Below are 15,529 nucleotides of genomic sequence, written 5' to 3'. Positions count from 1 at the left end.
CTCTCTCTCTCTCTCTCTCTCTCTCTCTCTCTCTCTCTCTCTCTCTCTCTCTCTCTCTCTCCAGTGGCCAGAAAAATAGGAACACCTGTAGTAAAAGAATGACTAAAATATTATATGTCCAGTTTTATTATTATAGTTTGGAATTAGTTTAGTTTTGTTGTTGTTTGTTTTTAAAGCCTACATTTTCTTTATTAATGTGTAAATGTGATTTGTTGAATACAGAGGAGGGATTCTACATGTGGGGTGTAGGTGTTTTCTGTCTCATCAATTATACCTGACTATTTATTTTTTTAGTTGGTATAATTGTGTTATGTCTGTGGCTGTGCTGTTGCCTGTCTGTCTTTTCCTGATTAAATAAATGTTAAATAAAAGGAATACGCTACAATTAAAAACCCATACTGGGAGCACCCATTACCAATACATCTGTAATACACAGTATCAACAACAACAAAAACGATAGGTTTTAAACATGTCAGCTCTCTTCCGCGTGTTCTGTTTTTCTGTTCGCCATACACACTGTGACTGTGTGTGCGCGTGTTGAGGCCGTGTCATATGTGCGCGCGTATGCATGCGAGCGTATGTGCGTGCGCATCCTCTCTAATGCCCTGTTAATTGCCTGACAGTGTTCCCACACACACCTCTCCTAATGTTCCGCTTGCTATTCAGTCTGCGGCCTGCCTGCCCGCCTGCCTGCCTTCCTCCTGCCTCCCCTCCTCCTCCCCTCTCTCCCTTCGGTACGGACTGTTCCGTTACAATAGCGGCCTCATTCGCTAATTATCTTACCTCACCAGAATTGCGATCAGGTTCTAGTGAGGCTATAATTGCGAGAATCCAGATTTTTTTTATTTTTTTTTTTAGGGCCAGTGTTTCGGTTACGTGCAGCACCTTGGACAGCGCCTGAGGGCTCAGCTCAGGTGGTGTGGAAGGAAAGCACGACTCCCCCCATCACAACTTCTTCTTCTAAAATATAGCCCGATGCCTTCTAGTTTTTCTTTAATCGCTACAATTAGACCCAATATTTTCCCCCGGACCCTGACAGACGTTGCTTGTAAGTCTCTTTTCTCTCGGAGCGCGCCGCCACTCTCATTACGCACGCTGATTAAAGCGTAGATTAGCCAGCAGTGGCCCTGTGCGCTCCTCACCAGCAGCTCGCTCAATATCAATTAGAGGCTGCGCCAAAAGCAGCATGTCCACCGGTGGCCCTCCATCTCCTGCTTCCAGCCTCCTTCACAGCGCTGGCAATCCGCTGCTGTAAAAGGAAAAAAAAGAAAAAGTAGCCTGATATTTAAAGAAAGAAAGAAAGAAAAATAAAGGTTTGGGATTGAGGGAGTTACAATCATCAACCGTGAGGGAGAAATGAGAAAGGACAGTTAAGGCAGTTTTCGTCAGACGGAGCCCCTGCCACTACAAATAACATGTAGGCGAGTTTTACATGCAGCCGCAGATGTGGGCGATGCATTTGGTGGCGCACTGCAGGCTCAGAGGCTCAAATCAAGAGGCGAAATAAGGGAAAAGTCACTTAGGCATATTAGTCAAGGCAGTGTGTAGCCTACCTCCGCGGAGTTCATTTTGGAAATAATGAATAGTATGAGGAAACGGAATGAAAAGCCTTTCAACCCAGCATCAGCAGGTCGTTCCGGCTTACAGAGAATTAATTCACATTTTCCCCCACTTCTCCTCTCTGACCTGCTCGCCTGGGTAGAAATTAGGCTAATAGCGGCTGATTTCATTTATTGACTACATTAGTGGAGATATTTCTGTCTAATCTTATTGATTCGGTATCTTAAACAGCAGTCTACCTATACGTTTATAGGAGAGAAGATGAGTTGTGTTCGGACGTAATAGGCGCACTCAGCTCAATTAGGCTGAAAGTTTCTTTATTTCTTTGGCACTGGAAACAATTATACAGTTGTCTGTAAGATAGTAAACTGCTGAATTGTATTTGTTGTTTACAGAGTTGATATAATGTCTTTGGGATTATTCACCGATGATGGTTTGAGCCAAACCATTTGCAGGAATAAATGTAAGTTAAGTATGTCTATACTTAAAGGGGCACTATGTAGTTTTGGAGAAGAAACAACACACAGACACAGAATTAAAAAATTTACAGTATCAAGGGGGTAATAATAGAAACTCAGAAATATTATTGAATTCCATAACTGGATAAAAAAGCTGTTCTCAGCGGAAAATATGGTCCCCAGAACACTGGAAAGGTGGCAGGGTCCACCAAAAATAAACAAAGCAAGGAAGTATGAAATCTTGTTGTCCTTTAATGTCAGTTTGTTGAGAGTTTGTTTATTTGGTTTGTTCAGGCATAAAAAAAAGATCTTTCCCTTTCATCAAAGTGTGTCCCCCAAAACTTCACAGTGCACCTTTAAGTCTTTGTCTTTATGTTGCAACTTCATGTTTGTTTAGGTTTAATTTTCTATTTTGTCTCTTGTCACCATGCTGTGCCTATGCTCTGCTTAGCTTTAGGCAAATAAAAAACAAAACGTGTCATTAGTAAAAACAACATTGTTTGGATTAAAATACTTGTATTCTGCGGTTTCAGACGTTAACTAACATAATGCTAACATTACGTTAGCGACACTACACATAATAGTTATTCAGTGCCTGATTCAAATCATCCAAAAAAACCCCCAAAAAAACGATGTTGTTGCATTCTGACAATGAATAGAAGTATTAATATTTCAAACCAGGCTAAAGGCTTTCATTCCTATGATTGCACACTTCTAAATAGTTGAGGGTCACTGTGTGAAACGTTCAAACAGGCTGTAATTGACTGTCATGCAACAGCAGAAGCCCTGATTGGCTTTAGAGAAAACCTCCGCCGTCCCCAACCTATTTATCCACAATAACCATGTGGTAAATACAGTGTTGCCCCCCCCCCCCCCTGCACTGCACAACCTTCGGCTGTCCACTAACAGACAGCCTGTCCAATTAAAAGTGGCCATCGATTATAGATAGCTGCCTGCTGGCATATGAGGGAGACAATGTTGGATGCTATGCCACTGCCAATACAGGCCACAGTTAGCCATGAGCTAACCAGAGCTGACACCAGCATATTAGATCTGGACTGGGTTAATTCACCTGCAGTTGGCCTCTGTGTTAGCTCTATAGCGCAGTGGTTTACCTGCCCAGTCTAAATGCTGATCATTAAGTTGCTTCCAGCAGCCATGATTGGTGCACAGGGGCTCATATCATTGATTAAAAAGGAAAGGCTGATAATGCAGTTATTTCAGCTCCTTCCTCTCCTCCCGTGCAGTGTTCAGGCTGGAGAGGGCAAATGTAAGACACGCTCAAGATCAAATCAGGTTTTAAACAATATTTCACAGTTTATATTCAGTAAAAAATAAGAATGAAGGAGTCAGACCAAGCAACTGTGTCACACTTTACAATAAGGTACACAAAACTGTGGGTAGTTTCTGAGGAGTGTGTGAGGAATGAATCAGGAACCACTTGATAATTAGTAATCCCTAAATAACTCATGTAATTCAAGCACTATATAGTCAATAAGGACGAGTTACTAGAAAACTGACTGTAACTAATAAGTGATAAGTATTTGAGGAGTCTATTAACTCAGTAACTCAGTGCTATGTATTACTACTTGAGGGGACACAAAAATAGTAACTATTATTAAGTAATTAGTAATTATTGAATGTATTTGGTAATGTAGTATTTTTCACTTTATTTGAAGGTGCACAAGAAGAGCAACTTATTAAGTAATTAGTAATTAATGAGTCATCACTAGTTTCATGCTTTTAGAGTTAATCAGGAATGGCTCATGAAGAAAGTGATGTCAAGTCATGAACGAATCATTACCTAATGATTCATTGATATACTATCTGTTCTCTAGTAACTCATCACTAACTACTATATACTATATAACTACTCACATTTCATTAATTATCGAGTCGTTTCTGATTCATTCCTTAGTAACTTGTCACATTTTTGTAAAAGCTTATGTTACTGGCATTTTGTCATTTTGGTAAAAAAAACTAAAAACAATTTCAGACGAGTAATTGTAACCTTTCTGGTAGCATCATAAATAAAAACGATGACTTTTAGTTGATGGCCTGAGGATACAATGACAGCACTAATTTGTATGTCTTCGAGCCTCATAGTTATTCCTTGTTATTGTGTGTGAAAGCCTCTGAACCTAATTCCAATTTTTCCCTCTCCTATTTTCCAGCAAGCTGCTTTTCCATTAACTTTGGGAAAACACGGTGGCAGGTCCATTTAAAAAGCCCGTGCTCCACCCTTCCCATAAGCGCCTCAGCTCGGGAAAATAAGAAATTAAGAGCAGGGCCCATTTCATCATCAGCTCCCCCCTGTCTCCCCTCTCCCTCTCCCCACAAACACAGACACGGCATCCTCCAATGGAGCTCCCGGAGGGCGGGACGGGGGAGCTTTACCTTAGCATATGTTAACTATTACAAGATGTCTTGATGGAACACAACGAAATGACTGGTAATTGACATAAAATATGACAAAGTGTTTGAGTCTTTGTGAGGAAAGCGTCGCGTATTACGGCGTATCAGCTCCGTAATGTGACTGATTAATGAAAGATCGGCCTCGCACTCACTCAGCTGATTCTGTGAAAAATGAGTTTTGTGTTGTCATTCCGACAAGCCGGCAACCGCGGCCGGAAAAGACTATTAGCCGGAATCATTATCAATAGCCATATTTTCAAACTCTATTATGGCAATCAGGCTAGAATTTATTCAATAGATTTAGTTCATTTGGTTGTAATTGATAAATAATCAAAATTTATCAATGTACTTGCACACATTTCACTAACAATCAGGGAAAACTGCCCCATTTACCAGCTGACTTGGTCCAAATTAGAGCTAAATTGATGATCAATTAATCTTGGGAGGGGTAGTGCGCCGTGTTTAGCGGGGAAGCAGCAGAAAATGTGGCGGAGTGGATGGAGAGGAGGAAGGAGAGAGAGAGGGAGAGGGAGGGAGGAGACGAGGAGAGGATGATAAAGAGAATGGATGGATGGGAAGAGAGTGGGATTCGGTGGAGTGAGAGGCGAGCTGAGCTGGTGGGTAACGCACTGAGGACCACGAGCAGAGAAACACAACAAGTGTTTGTGTGCCGTTGTTTTAAAAGGTTTTCACTGCGTCGCCCTCACACTGTACACAATCCGCTCCCTTTTCTCTCTAGAATGTGTGCTTATGTGGGACGTCTTTCTTTCCCCTTTGTGTGTGTGTGTGTGTGTGTGTGTGTGTTTCAAAGTGAGCGAGTCACACACTTGAAGTCTCAGGTAGATCAAGTTCGGCAAGTCAGAGTGAGCAAGGTCAAAGAGACTGATCCCATTTATTCTTTAATTTGCTGAGGCATTAAATTGCATGATGTGGCTTTGCTGCAGTTTGATAATTACCAGCACATGTTTCTAATTTCAAGCCACTCAGAGACACTACTGACCCAAGTCCTCCCCTTTATCTGGTGTTTTAGAGGCACAAGTGTGCGTGTGGGCGCTGTGTGTGCGAGCACATGTGTGTTTTCTACGAGAACAATCACAATCGGCTGTGCTTTACCCAACTGTCTTCGTCCTCACGAAGCATCTCTGGCATGTAAATAAAATCTCTCATATTCTATCAGATCATCTTTCAGCCTCTCGCCATGCCACCATCCGCTCATTCGGAAGGATTTGTTGTTAAAAGGAGTAAAAAGCAGACTTGTTTTCAGGCTGCAGAGCAGAGAAAGGGGGTCTCGTTCAGTGTGTCTATAGGGCTCGCTGGCACCTGTAATGTAAGGCACTCATTACCTTCAATGATGCATTACAGCTTCCTAATGATGGAGCCACAGTAATGGACCTAACTAATGACCAGACTTAAGAAAGAACATATTCTAATAGCTGGAGCAGAACTGGAAGGGAAAGTCAAGGTGTCAGGGAAGGAGAAGGGATTAGATCAGTGGGAGAAATGACTGAGGTCACAATAGATTACAGACTTCACTTAATGCTCCAACCTCAATATTTTGCTTCTGTTTTAAATTGTGATTAAGAAGGGATTAATTAAATAACTGGGAGTATTTATGCATAGAAATTAAATTAACATACACAGAAAAGAAAAAAGAAAAGAAAAGCACATTCAAGCACCGCTGCTTTTTACACTGCGTGAGGAATAATGAAAACATACAGGGCTCATGATCAGGTGGAATCAGGCTTTTATCTGAGCCTCTGTAGGTGCTCTCAGACAATAAGCTGTCAAAACAGATTTCAGAGTAGATTTGTTTTGCTGTTGGCCTTTAACCCCCCCTATCTCTGAAATGTCCAGTTTACAGCAGAGGAGGGAAACCGCTTCGATTTCAAGATATTTCTCATGGATCTTCAGCATTTCAGGTGCAGAAATGTGTCCATGTGGACATTATTTGAATTAAACTACAATTTGGAAATTGGCAGTTTGGGGTTTTCACACAATGGCAGGTCCAGCTCCTTTGAGTTTCAGTCAGTGATATATGATAGCTATAATTTAGCCTTGTGTTGTTGTTGGGACATTCAGTGACTGTGTGTGATGTTTAGGGCTGCTCACCTTTAAGTCAATAAGGTGACTGATCAGACGGAACATTTTAGCTGAACAGTCAATATTTATGGTCTCTTTGTGGCTTTATGAGTCATTATATCATCACATCACAACTATGGTAGTTAACTATGGTGCACTTTTAATAACCCATTCATGTCCAGAGTTTAGCACAGATCCATTGAAATATTTGAGGCAACGGTGCATTTTCAACACAGTTTTGAGTAACCCCCATGTAACTAATGAATATGATGCAGAACATGGCAGCACCTCAAAAAAACTAATAGGAGTTATATTACATGCTTGCTACCGGTGGATCCAGAACAACGCCAATGTTCTGCTCGATCCAGTTTGAATCTATTAAGCATTAAAAATGAGGGTTCAACCTCTTATTGTAATATTTTGTGCCTTTCATTTGCAACCACATGTCTGGACAGCTTCCACTGCAAATGTTGGGGGTTCCCGCCTCCAACTGGAAAAACGTTTTCAATAAGGTGTTACAGCTGATGGTCATGAATGAGTGAAGCTCTGAGTTTTAACAGGGACTTCTGCTTTTACCTGCAGAGGGAGAATAATGCTGAAGACACAATTTGACACGTTCATTGATTATTTACTTCTGTTTGAAATCCTGATCTTAGTCTCCAGGCTGTGTACTTATTGGAGATGTTGAACCATTACACCAGGACAGGATAAAGGTGCTGGACTTCCTGCTGATGGAGCACACGTGCCTTTGACTTTAACCCCAGGTTGTGTCTGGACCGCCCGAGCTGCGGGGTCAGCTATTAACAGCAGAAGTAATGAGACACTTTTAAAGCTGCTGAGCCTCCGAACGCCACTGTGTTAATGACACCTATTGTGACTTTCATTGCTATTTTAATAACCTCCTCCCCACCACCACCACCACTGACGAGCACACGCGCACGCACGCACGCGTCCACCACACCGCCCTCTCCGTGACACACGCCTCTTCCTCCTCATTAAGGAAATCGCTCTTCTTTGCTGATTATTTTATTTGAAGGCCGTGATTACCGCTCTGTGCACCAGATCACGCAGGAACGGAGAGCAGGCGCGGGGCAGCGGGTCTAATTGGGGCATGAGATGCGCGGGGTGGTGCTGCGAGGCTGGGTGGCCGGAGAGGGGAGCCTCTAATGGGTTTGCCCGTCTGAGGCTCTCCGCTCTCGCCTCTCTCCGGCAGCTCCCCGGCTCGGATGCAACGCACTTATTGGTTCTGCTTCTTATTCCTCCGACTGTCATCAAATCACCCGCGCAAAACTACTGTGCGATTTGTTAGCGAGCCGTTCCTGCAGATTGGAAAATCGATTTTCCCTTTAGATTTCTATAACTGCGTGAATGCAGATGCCTACGAGGCGCCGCAATAGGCCCCAGACAGCCGGCTCGCCTACCGGTCTGTGCTGCACTGTGGTGTGTGTGGTGTAAAGGATCTTATCCCCGCACCTGCCGCATGTCACTCGTATTGTTTTAACCTGCTCTGCAAAAGGGACCATATGAGCAATGGATTTAACGCAGTTTCATTGCTAGAAGAAAAAAAAGAAAGAAAGAAAAAGCGCGGAGAGGGTGGACACGGAATTCTTGATCTTTGAAATTGCCTCTACAAAATTGCATTTGTTTTTGGTGCGCTTCCATTAAAAGTGTCTCCTCGCGTGTAAACAGCCGTTCCGCACTCAGATGCGCCGCATTAACCCGGGAGGATTGTATGCGAGTGTGTTTTTACTGGGGGGAAGATTGATGCGGTCCAGTTGGGGAGGCTGAGTGAGACATAGACCCATTTCAAGTGGGTTCCTCTTATTACAGCGATGAGTTACAGCCTGAGGATCGGACAGCTGAGGGGATATCTGCTGTCCGGGGGCTGCTTTCACTGCAACACAGCAAAACATCAATAGTTATCATGTGCTTCAGACACAGAGCGACACAAATACATAGAACCTTTGGAGTTTTATTTTATTTTTTATTTTGAATCAGGCTTTGTCCTTTAAAGGCAACAATGATGACCCAATATATATTTATTACTGTTTGTTTATGTTTTTGTTGTTACTGTTATTGTTGTTTAGTTCATGGCGATATAATTACTTTTCTGTTTTCAAATAGAAAAATAAGATAAAATAAAAGAGAGAAAAAAATACTATTTAGTTACAGTTACAGCAATTATTATTTTATTATCCTACTATTACTAATAATAATAATGATAATAATAATAATAATAATAATAATGATAATAATAATAATAACAACAATATACTAATAATATATATAATAATGTACATATATAATATATAATATATATAATATATATAATAATATATAATACTATAATAATATATAATATACTAATACGTTTTTTAATTTATTTATTGTTAAAACCATAATTTCATCCAATTGGACTCACACAGTAAATCGCATACTGACCTTAAAATAACCCTGAATTAGAATAAAATCACAACAATTTATTAAAAATGATTGCCAATTTGTCTATTGTATTATTGTACATTTTGTGTACCAGCAGCTAAAATTATTACAACATTTTTTTAAAAATAGAATATGATCTCTGACCTTTAATGTGCTGAGTACATTTCAACAGTATAGTATTTATTTATTTATTTACGTCACAGCATGTCTCCATACTTACACTAGTAAATCAAACAGCTTCCAATGCACACAGCGCGTCTCCCCAGGCTCAAGCCACACACACACACACACACACACACGCACACACGCACACACAGGTCTGGCCTTCACACAACTCCCACCAAAGTCCTGTCCTGTCCTCTCTCCTGGTTTACACGTTGAATAAAGCGAGTCGAGGCTCTGCTGCTGCTGCTGCTGCTGCTGATTGCTTCTCCTGAACCTCCGGGAGCTGGTCACAGCTTTCCTCATCTCAGTAGACCATGCACCAGTCCATTTCCTAAAGTTTTCACGCTGTGCCACATATAGGCTACTTCCCTGCGCCCCCGGCAGATTGCGGCCGAGGAGCATAAAAGATGAGCTGCCTATAGCCCGCTACGTGGTGGAGAGGAGTCCTCGCTCGGACGCCTCCTTTGTGCGGCTGCGGAGAAACCTATTTAGTCCCAGGCGGTGGTCTATTCAGCAGGCTCACCCTGACATCTGCCAAAAGCCCTCTCTAACCAGCACTGTCTGGAGGAGTAGGAGTGGAGCGCAGATCAATGGCTGTCCTGTTAATTGTATAATAGACCTACTTATGGACCCCTGCTAAAGGGGAACAATCGTTTAGGGTCCAGCACGTCTGATTCTGTTTCAACCAAACAGGCCTAAATACCTTTAATTGCGCCCGCCTTGATGAAAAGTCGATGGGAGTTAAAGCGGCCGATCACTAACAGAGCTTAAATCCATCTGTACTCGTTTATTTATTTATTTCCCCGATTTGTCTCCACAAATCACCTGCCATGGGGGAATGGGGAGCGATATTCGTTTTGTTTGTGATCCAAGGACGGGGGAGGGAAGTGGGGCTGAAAGGGGAGAGACCCGGCGCTTATGAGGCTCCTCGCCTCTTATATGTTTGTGTTGTGAATTAAATCCACACAGAATCACACTCAATCTGATATCACACTCAGTTACAACAGCAACAAAAAAAGAAAGCAAGAGAAAAAAATCCCCTTCTCTAAATATCCAAAGAGTAATCAGCTTGAAAATTGTTTTAATTTAAAGACTTTTTCGTTAATTTGCGAAATGAATCCTCCCTCTCTGTTTGTAAACGGGCTAATTGACACAGTCCAGTGGTTTGAAAATTGAGATTTTGATACGGCTAATTATTTAATGGCGACGCATTTGCTGCGCGCTTTTCTATCTCCAAATAAATAAATAATAATAATAATAAAATAACAGCCTCTGCAGAAATCAGAGCTCACCTCCGATATTTAAAATATTATTTATCATCTGTTTTACATGTATACCTCCACAAACAAGAGTCCTGTCATGGGCACGGGGCTGCGCGAGATTAAACAAACACATTAAGATGTTTAACGTGGAATAATTTAAGCATGAAAAGCTAATAAATCAGAGGATGGAATGGCAGAGGATTGAATTGAATTGTAGTGTTTTGGTGCGCGTTTGGGTCTGTGCGTGTGTATGTGTGCGTAAAAAAGAAGGAAAAAAATAAAAGAAGGAGAAGGAGAAGGAGAAGAAGAAGAAGAGGGGGGGAGTCACGCCGCTGACATTTCCAAGCTCCCTCTCTGATTGGCTCTTATTTGAGGAAGCTCACGGGTTCTTTCAACTAATAAGCGCCTCCCCGTCGCTCTAAAGGACATTATAATGCAAGGGACCTCCTTTTTTAACCACAAACCGAATTTTCGTTCATTTAGACGATATATACTTTTTAAATTGCCCCAAAGTTGTCGGGTTTTTTTGGAGCGCATTTCGCCCTGGAGCGGTACGCGATGCTTTCTCACGCCGACCTGCTGGATGCTCGGCTCGGTGAGTTGTCATCACTAAACTCCGGCCCTAAACTCCAGTGTAAGATTTTAAACTTCTTGTTCAACGTTGTGAAGTGATAGATAGACTGTGTAGTTAATTGTGTTAACAGCTAAGTGCTTTATTGTTGCCCGACGTAGTTCTTTACAGTAATTTATCAGGATAAAACCTGACAGCTAACAAAAAAAATTAAAAAAAAAAAAATGACGATCCAAGCTTATACTGAGTTTATCTGTGCAGTTCTGTCAATTAATCTTTGTCTTGCTTTTTGTCATTGTGATTCTCATTTAAACATGCTGCGCTTTAAGGGTTTTGCCGTGTGTTCACTGTGTGCTGCTCGTCCTCTCAGGGATGAAGGATGCCGCAGAGCTGCTCGGACACCGAGAGGCTCTGAAGTGCCGGCTGGGCGGCGGCGTGCCAGACCAGGGGCATCCGGGAGACATGGCCCCTGGTTCGGACTCTGTGGAGGGGACCACTCTGCTGCCGGGAGAAGACATCGCCACGGTGGGATCCAACTCTGCCGTCATGCCGGTGAACGGGAAGGAGCAGGAGAAGCAGCAGCAGCAGCAGCAGCAGCAGCCGCAGCAGAGCTCCGGTCAGACCGCCAGCCAGAAACAGAAGCGGCACAGGACGCGCTTCACCCCGGCGCAGCTCAACGAGCTGGAGCGCAGCTTCGCCAAGACCCACTACCCTGACATCTTCATGAGGGAGGAGCTGGCGCTGAGGATCGGCCTCACCGAGTCCAGAGTTCAGGTAAACACTCGTGCAAGTGTGGATGGAAAACAGTGGCATGATGAAGGCGGGGTGTGGCTCCGGCCCGGGTTCTGATCCTGTGTTTGTCCGCATCGTGCAAAGTGTCCAAATATTATCCTTTAAGAATCCAGAGAGCAAAGGCTCAGGTTCACTGCAGGAGAGGGTTCAGACAGGTAGTTTTCTCGCTTCTTATCGTGTTATATCAGGTATTTGTCAACTCTCACCTCCTGAAATGCTGTGGCGAAGCTGCGAATGCTCGGAATATTAGAAGATAACAGGTGTTCTGACGCCAGTAATGTATTTATAATATTGTTATTATATCAAAATAATCACTTGAAAATGTTTTCTTTTTTTGGTTTAGATGCAGCACTATATCCTGCCTTAAAAAAAACAAAAGAGTAGATTAATCGGTTCTGATATTCCAGTAACAGTTAAAAAATAACTCAAAGCTGCTTTCATTTAATTATTCAGTTTTAAAAAATGATCCTGTAATTAAATAATGTTTAGACAGAAGGTGAGCGATATTTAATTCTAAGAAACCTTCTCCAGTCTAACGCACGCAGGGCTCTGTCCAAGGTGCTGAAACATCGTGCACCTGCCGACAGCGAGCAGGACACCGCTGCTCATGAAGTCAGCAGACATTCAGGAGGCTTTAAGGTTTTAAAAAAAATATTACAGGCCTTTGCCACCTGTGGTGACTGTCCCCGGAAATATAGAAATTGGAGGTGTGACAGTGCTGAATGTATTTATTTCACATTTGATTCTGTGCAATTTCAAAAATTTGGACATATGATTTTTATTTATTTATTTATTTTTACCAAAAAAGCCTTTGAGAATTTGAAAATAAGACTCCACATTTTAACACAATTATTGAAATAGAAAAGTTATTTTATTTTACGTTCAAAACTACGTTCACTATTTTTATTCTCCTTTGTATTATATTTAATTTAACACACGAACCATTCTCACACAATTTAAACACTGGCTGAGACTTTTTTTTTTTTTTTTTTTAACGAGCACGCGGGCTCTAATAAACCAAACACATTATCAACCAATTTCAGTCTTATTTATAACAGTGAACGGGTTATTAAGCAGCGATGTGAAATTCATGCAAATGATCCCAGTGAAAGCGATAAAAACCAGTGGAATCATTAGTCACCTTAATAATCAATCCTTTATTCTGTGTGGTGCGGGATCCTATCACCGCGCGGCGCAGGTCGGCTCGCGCTCGCTGCTGTTGGTAAACATTAGTGCGGGGTCGTGCGGGGCCGTGCAGCCTTCTGTGGGCGTGTGTGTGCGTGCGTGTCTGAGCCTCCACGAGCCTCTCTCCTTTTAAAATGCTCTATCAGCGACGTCTTAATAGGACTCAAGAATATATTGTACTTTTTTAATGGAATGAGAAATTGCATTTTCTTTCCCCCCCTCCGAGTGTAATGGGTTTGGGCGACGTTTCACGGCTGGCTGAGCGGAATGAGAGCGAGATTTCACTTTTAATACGGAGGCATCGACTCACGGCCTCTCGCGCGCGCATTAATCACCGCCCGAAGATGATGAAATCTTTATAAAGCCCCGACCAGAGCTGCGCGCCTTCCCGTGTGTGTGTGTGTGTGTGTGTGTCTTCAGGCGCGTGCGTGTGTTTTATTCTCACTGTAGAGTGTGTACAGTAATGCGCGACATTTGTATTTAAGCCCAGACAACAATGAGAGCGATATGCAGCTAATCTGCCTGTAAATAAGATGTTAGAAAAGATAAATAGTTCGGCCCACTGCTGCGGAACACCACTAATAAAACACCCCTTGTGGAAAAAAAAAAAAAAAAAAAAGAAGAAGCCTCTGTGGAGCCTTTTGTGTTTCATTTACAATGGAATTTCTAACCTTGGCTTGAAAAACAAACAACAGTGTGTTGACAGTGTAGCCGAATGATTGGTGAGTGACAGACTATACTAATGCGATTTAGAAGGGTTCGTGAGATGCACCTGCTATCTGACGGTACTCGCTCAAAGTAGAACTGATGATATTCTAATAGGAGTTCCTTTAAGTGCAAAGCAGCGGTTTCTTCACTCGGGCTGTGTCTTGTTAATTCCGTTTGCCCCAGTGGTCAGACAGTACAGGGCCAGATCCAGATCACGGCAGGCCACGTGGCTGGTAGAGAATGTGTTGGTCAGACATTGTGGATCAGTCTTCTTGCAGCAATAATTTCTTAAAACAACATTACATTTTATTTGAGTGTGGCCAGATGTTCGTGAGATTATCGTGCGTAATTGTATTTTTTCTCCCGTGATCCAAGCATCCACCTGTATGTCCCTCGTCACAAGTGCGTTATGCTTCAGACACGTCCTCTCAGTTCATCCTCCTGATGGCTCACGGTGCTGTCTCTCTGCTCGCAGGTTTGGTTCCAGAACAGACGCGCCAAGTGGAAGAAGAGGAAGAAGACCACCAATGTGTTCCGCGCCCCGGGGACGCTGCTGCCAACACCGGGCCTGCCACAGTTCTCTGCCGCGGCCGCCATGGAGAACAGCCTGTGCTCCTTCCACGCCAACGACTCTCGCTGGGCCACGGGGATGCCGGGAGTGTCCCAGCTGCAGCTCCCGCCGGCCCTTGGTCGTCAGCCAGGCATGCAGGGACTGTCACAGTGCAGTCTGGGTCCGGGCCCGCCACCAAACTCCATGGGTCTCTCCAACGGCCTGTCCTCCAACGGCTCCGGTCTGCAGTCCCACCTCTACCAGTCGCCTTTCCCCGGAATGTCGGCCTCTCTCTCCGGCCCCACGAACGTAACGGGCTCCCCTCAGCTGTGTAGCTCCCCGGACAGTGACATGTGGAGAGGGACAAGCATCGCGTCACTGCGGCGCAAAGCGCTGGAGCACACAGTGTCCATGAGTTTCACTTAGTGACTTTTCACCAACATCCCCCTCTCCTCCAAACCCCCCCTCCTCTATCAACCCCAAACTGCGGCTCTACTTTTTTCCCCTTCTGTTTTTATTCCCGCTATTTAGATCAAAACGAGAGAGCGAGCTAATCAGGCCTGAAATGTGAGGAGACTGTGTGTGACTGCATCTATACGTACAAAAAGAAAAAGGACAACTCTGATGGGACACACGGAGGAAAAAAATAACTTGGGTTTGGGGGGGTTATTTATCTTGTTAATTCAAAAAGGATTTTATCGACTATTGATGATAAATACTATTGTAATGATCTCTAGACTATAGGCCCCTAACTACCGGGAGCCAAACAATCGTCGTATTTGCGTTTTCACTGAGTGTGTCTTTACGCACACGTGTTATTGTGTTCAGGTGAAGTTGTGTTATGTCAAACGGTTATTTATGAGATTGGGTATACATTTTTGGTGACAGCCTACCGCACACGCACCACACTTGTAGGTGGGCCTATTGAACCGGGTCTCGGGGCATGCACTGTGCATGTGGATATAAACGCTTTGGATAATTTAAGGAGTAAAACGGTGCCCACTCAGATCCAAAGAGGTACTTCTGTTCGGCGGCCACAGTCTCGTCTGCATGAGACTGAAGAGGAGGAGGAGGAGGAAGAAGAAGAAAAAGAAGAAGAAAAAAATACAATGATCTTTCAGTAGGCCTACTCTGTTTTAGGATGTTTTGTGTAGATGAAACATTCTCGCTATGTACCCGCTGGTCTTTTTTGTGACATGTTTTAACTTATTGTATGTGCTATTACTTGACACATTTCTTAAATGTTTGATCTTACATCGGAAAAATGCACCACATTGACGGGTTTGTACCAATTTAAAAATGAAGAAACAAATAAAAGTAATTTTCAAGAATGTGAAAACAA

General features: G+C 43.1%; 1 protein-coding gene across 2 annotated transcripts; it reads left to right on the top strand.

Moving 5' to 3' along the window:
* The first annotated feature begins 10,712 nt into the window (after window positions 1-10,712).
* On the top strand, window positions 10,713-15,529 carry LOC115581060 (homeobox protein orthopedia B-like). Of its 2 annotated transcripts, none has more exons than XM_030415892.1 (3): window positions 10,713-10,976; window positions 11,323-11,726; window positions 14,113-15,529. In XM_030415892.1, the coding sequence occupies exons 1-3, from the start codon at window positions 10,940-10,942 to the stop codon at window positions 14,611-14,613; spliced, it is 942 nt and encodes a 313-aa protein (XP_030271752.1). In that variant the 5' UTR covers window positions 10,713-10,939; the 3' UTR covers window positions 14,614-15,529. The 2 variants fall into 2 exon arrangements, with proteins under 2 accessions (XP_030271752.1, XP_030271751.1); XM_030415891.1 differs by having other exon boundaries at window positions 10,716-11,015.

Source organism: Sparus aurata, chromosome 5, assembly GCF_900880675.1.
Source record: "Sparus aurata chromosome 5, fSpaAur1.1, whole genome shotgun sequence".
NCBI classification, from domain to species: Eukaryota; Metazoa; Chordata; class Actinopteri; order Spariformes; family Sparidae; genus Sparus; species Sparus aurata.
Note: the sequence above shows the minus strand (reverse complement) of the source record. Positions and strands in the feature narration are given on the sequence as shown.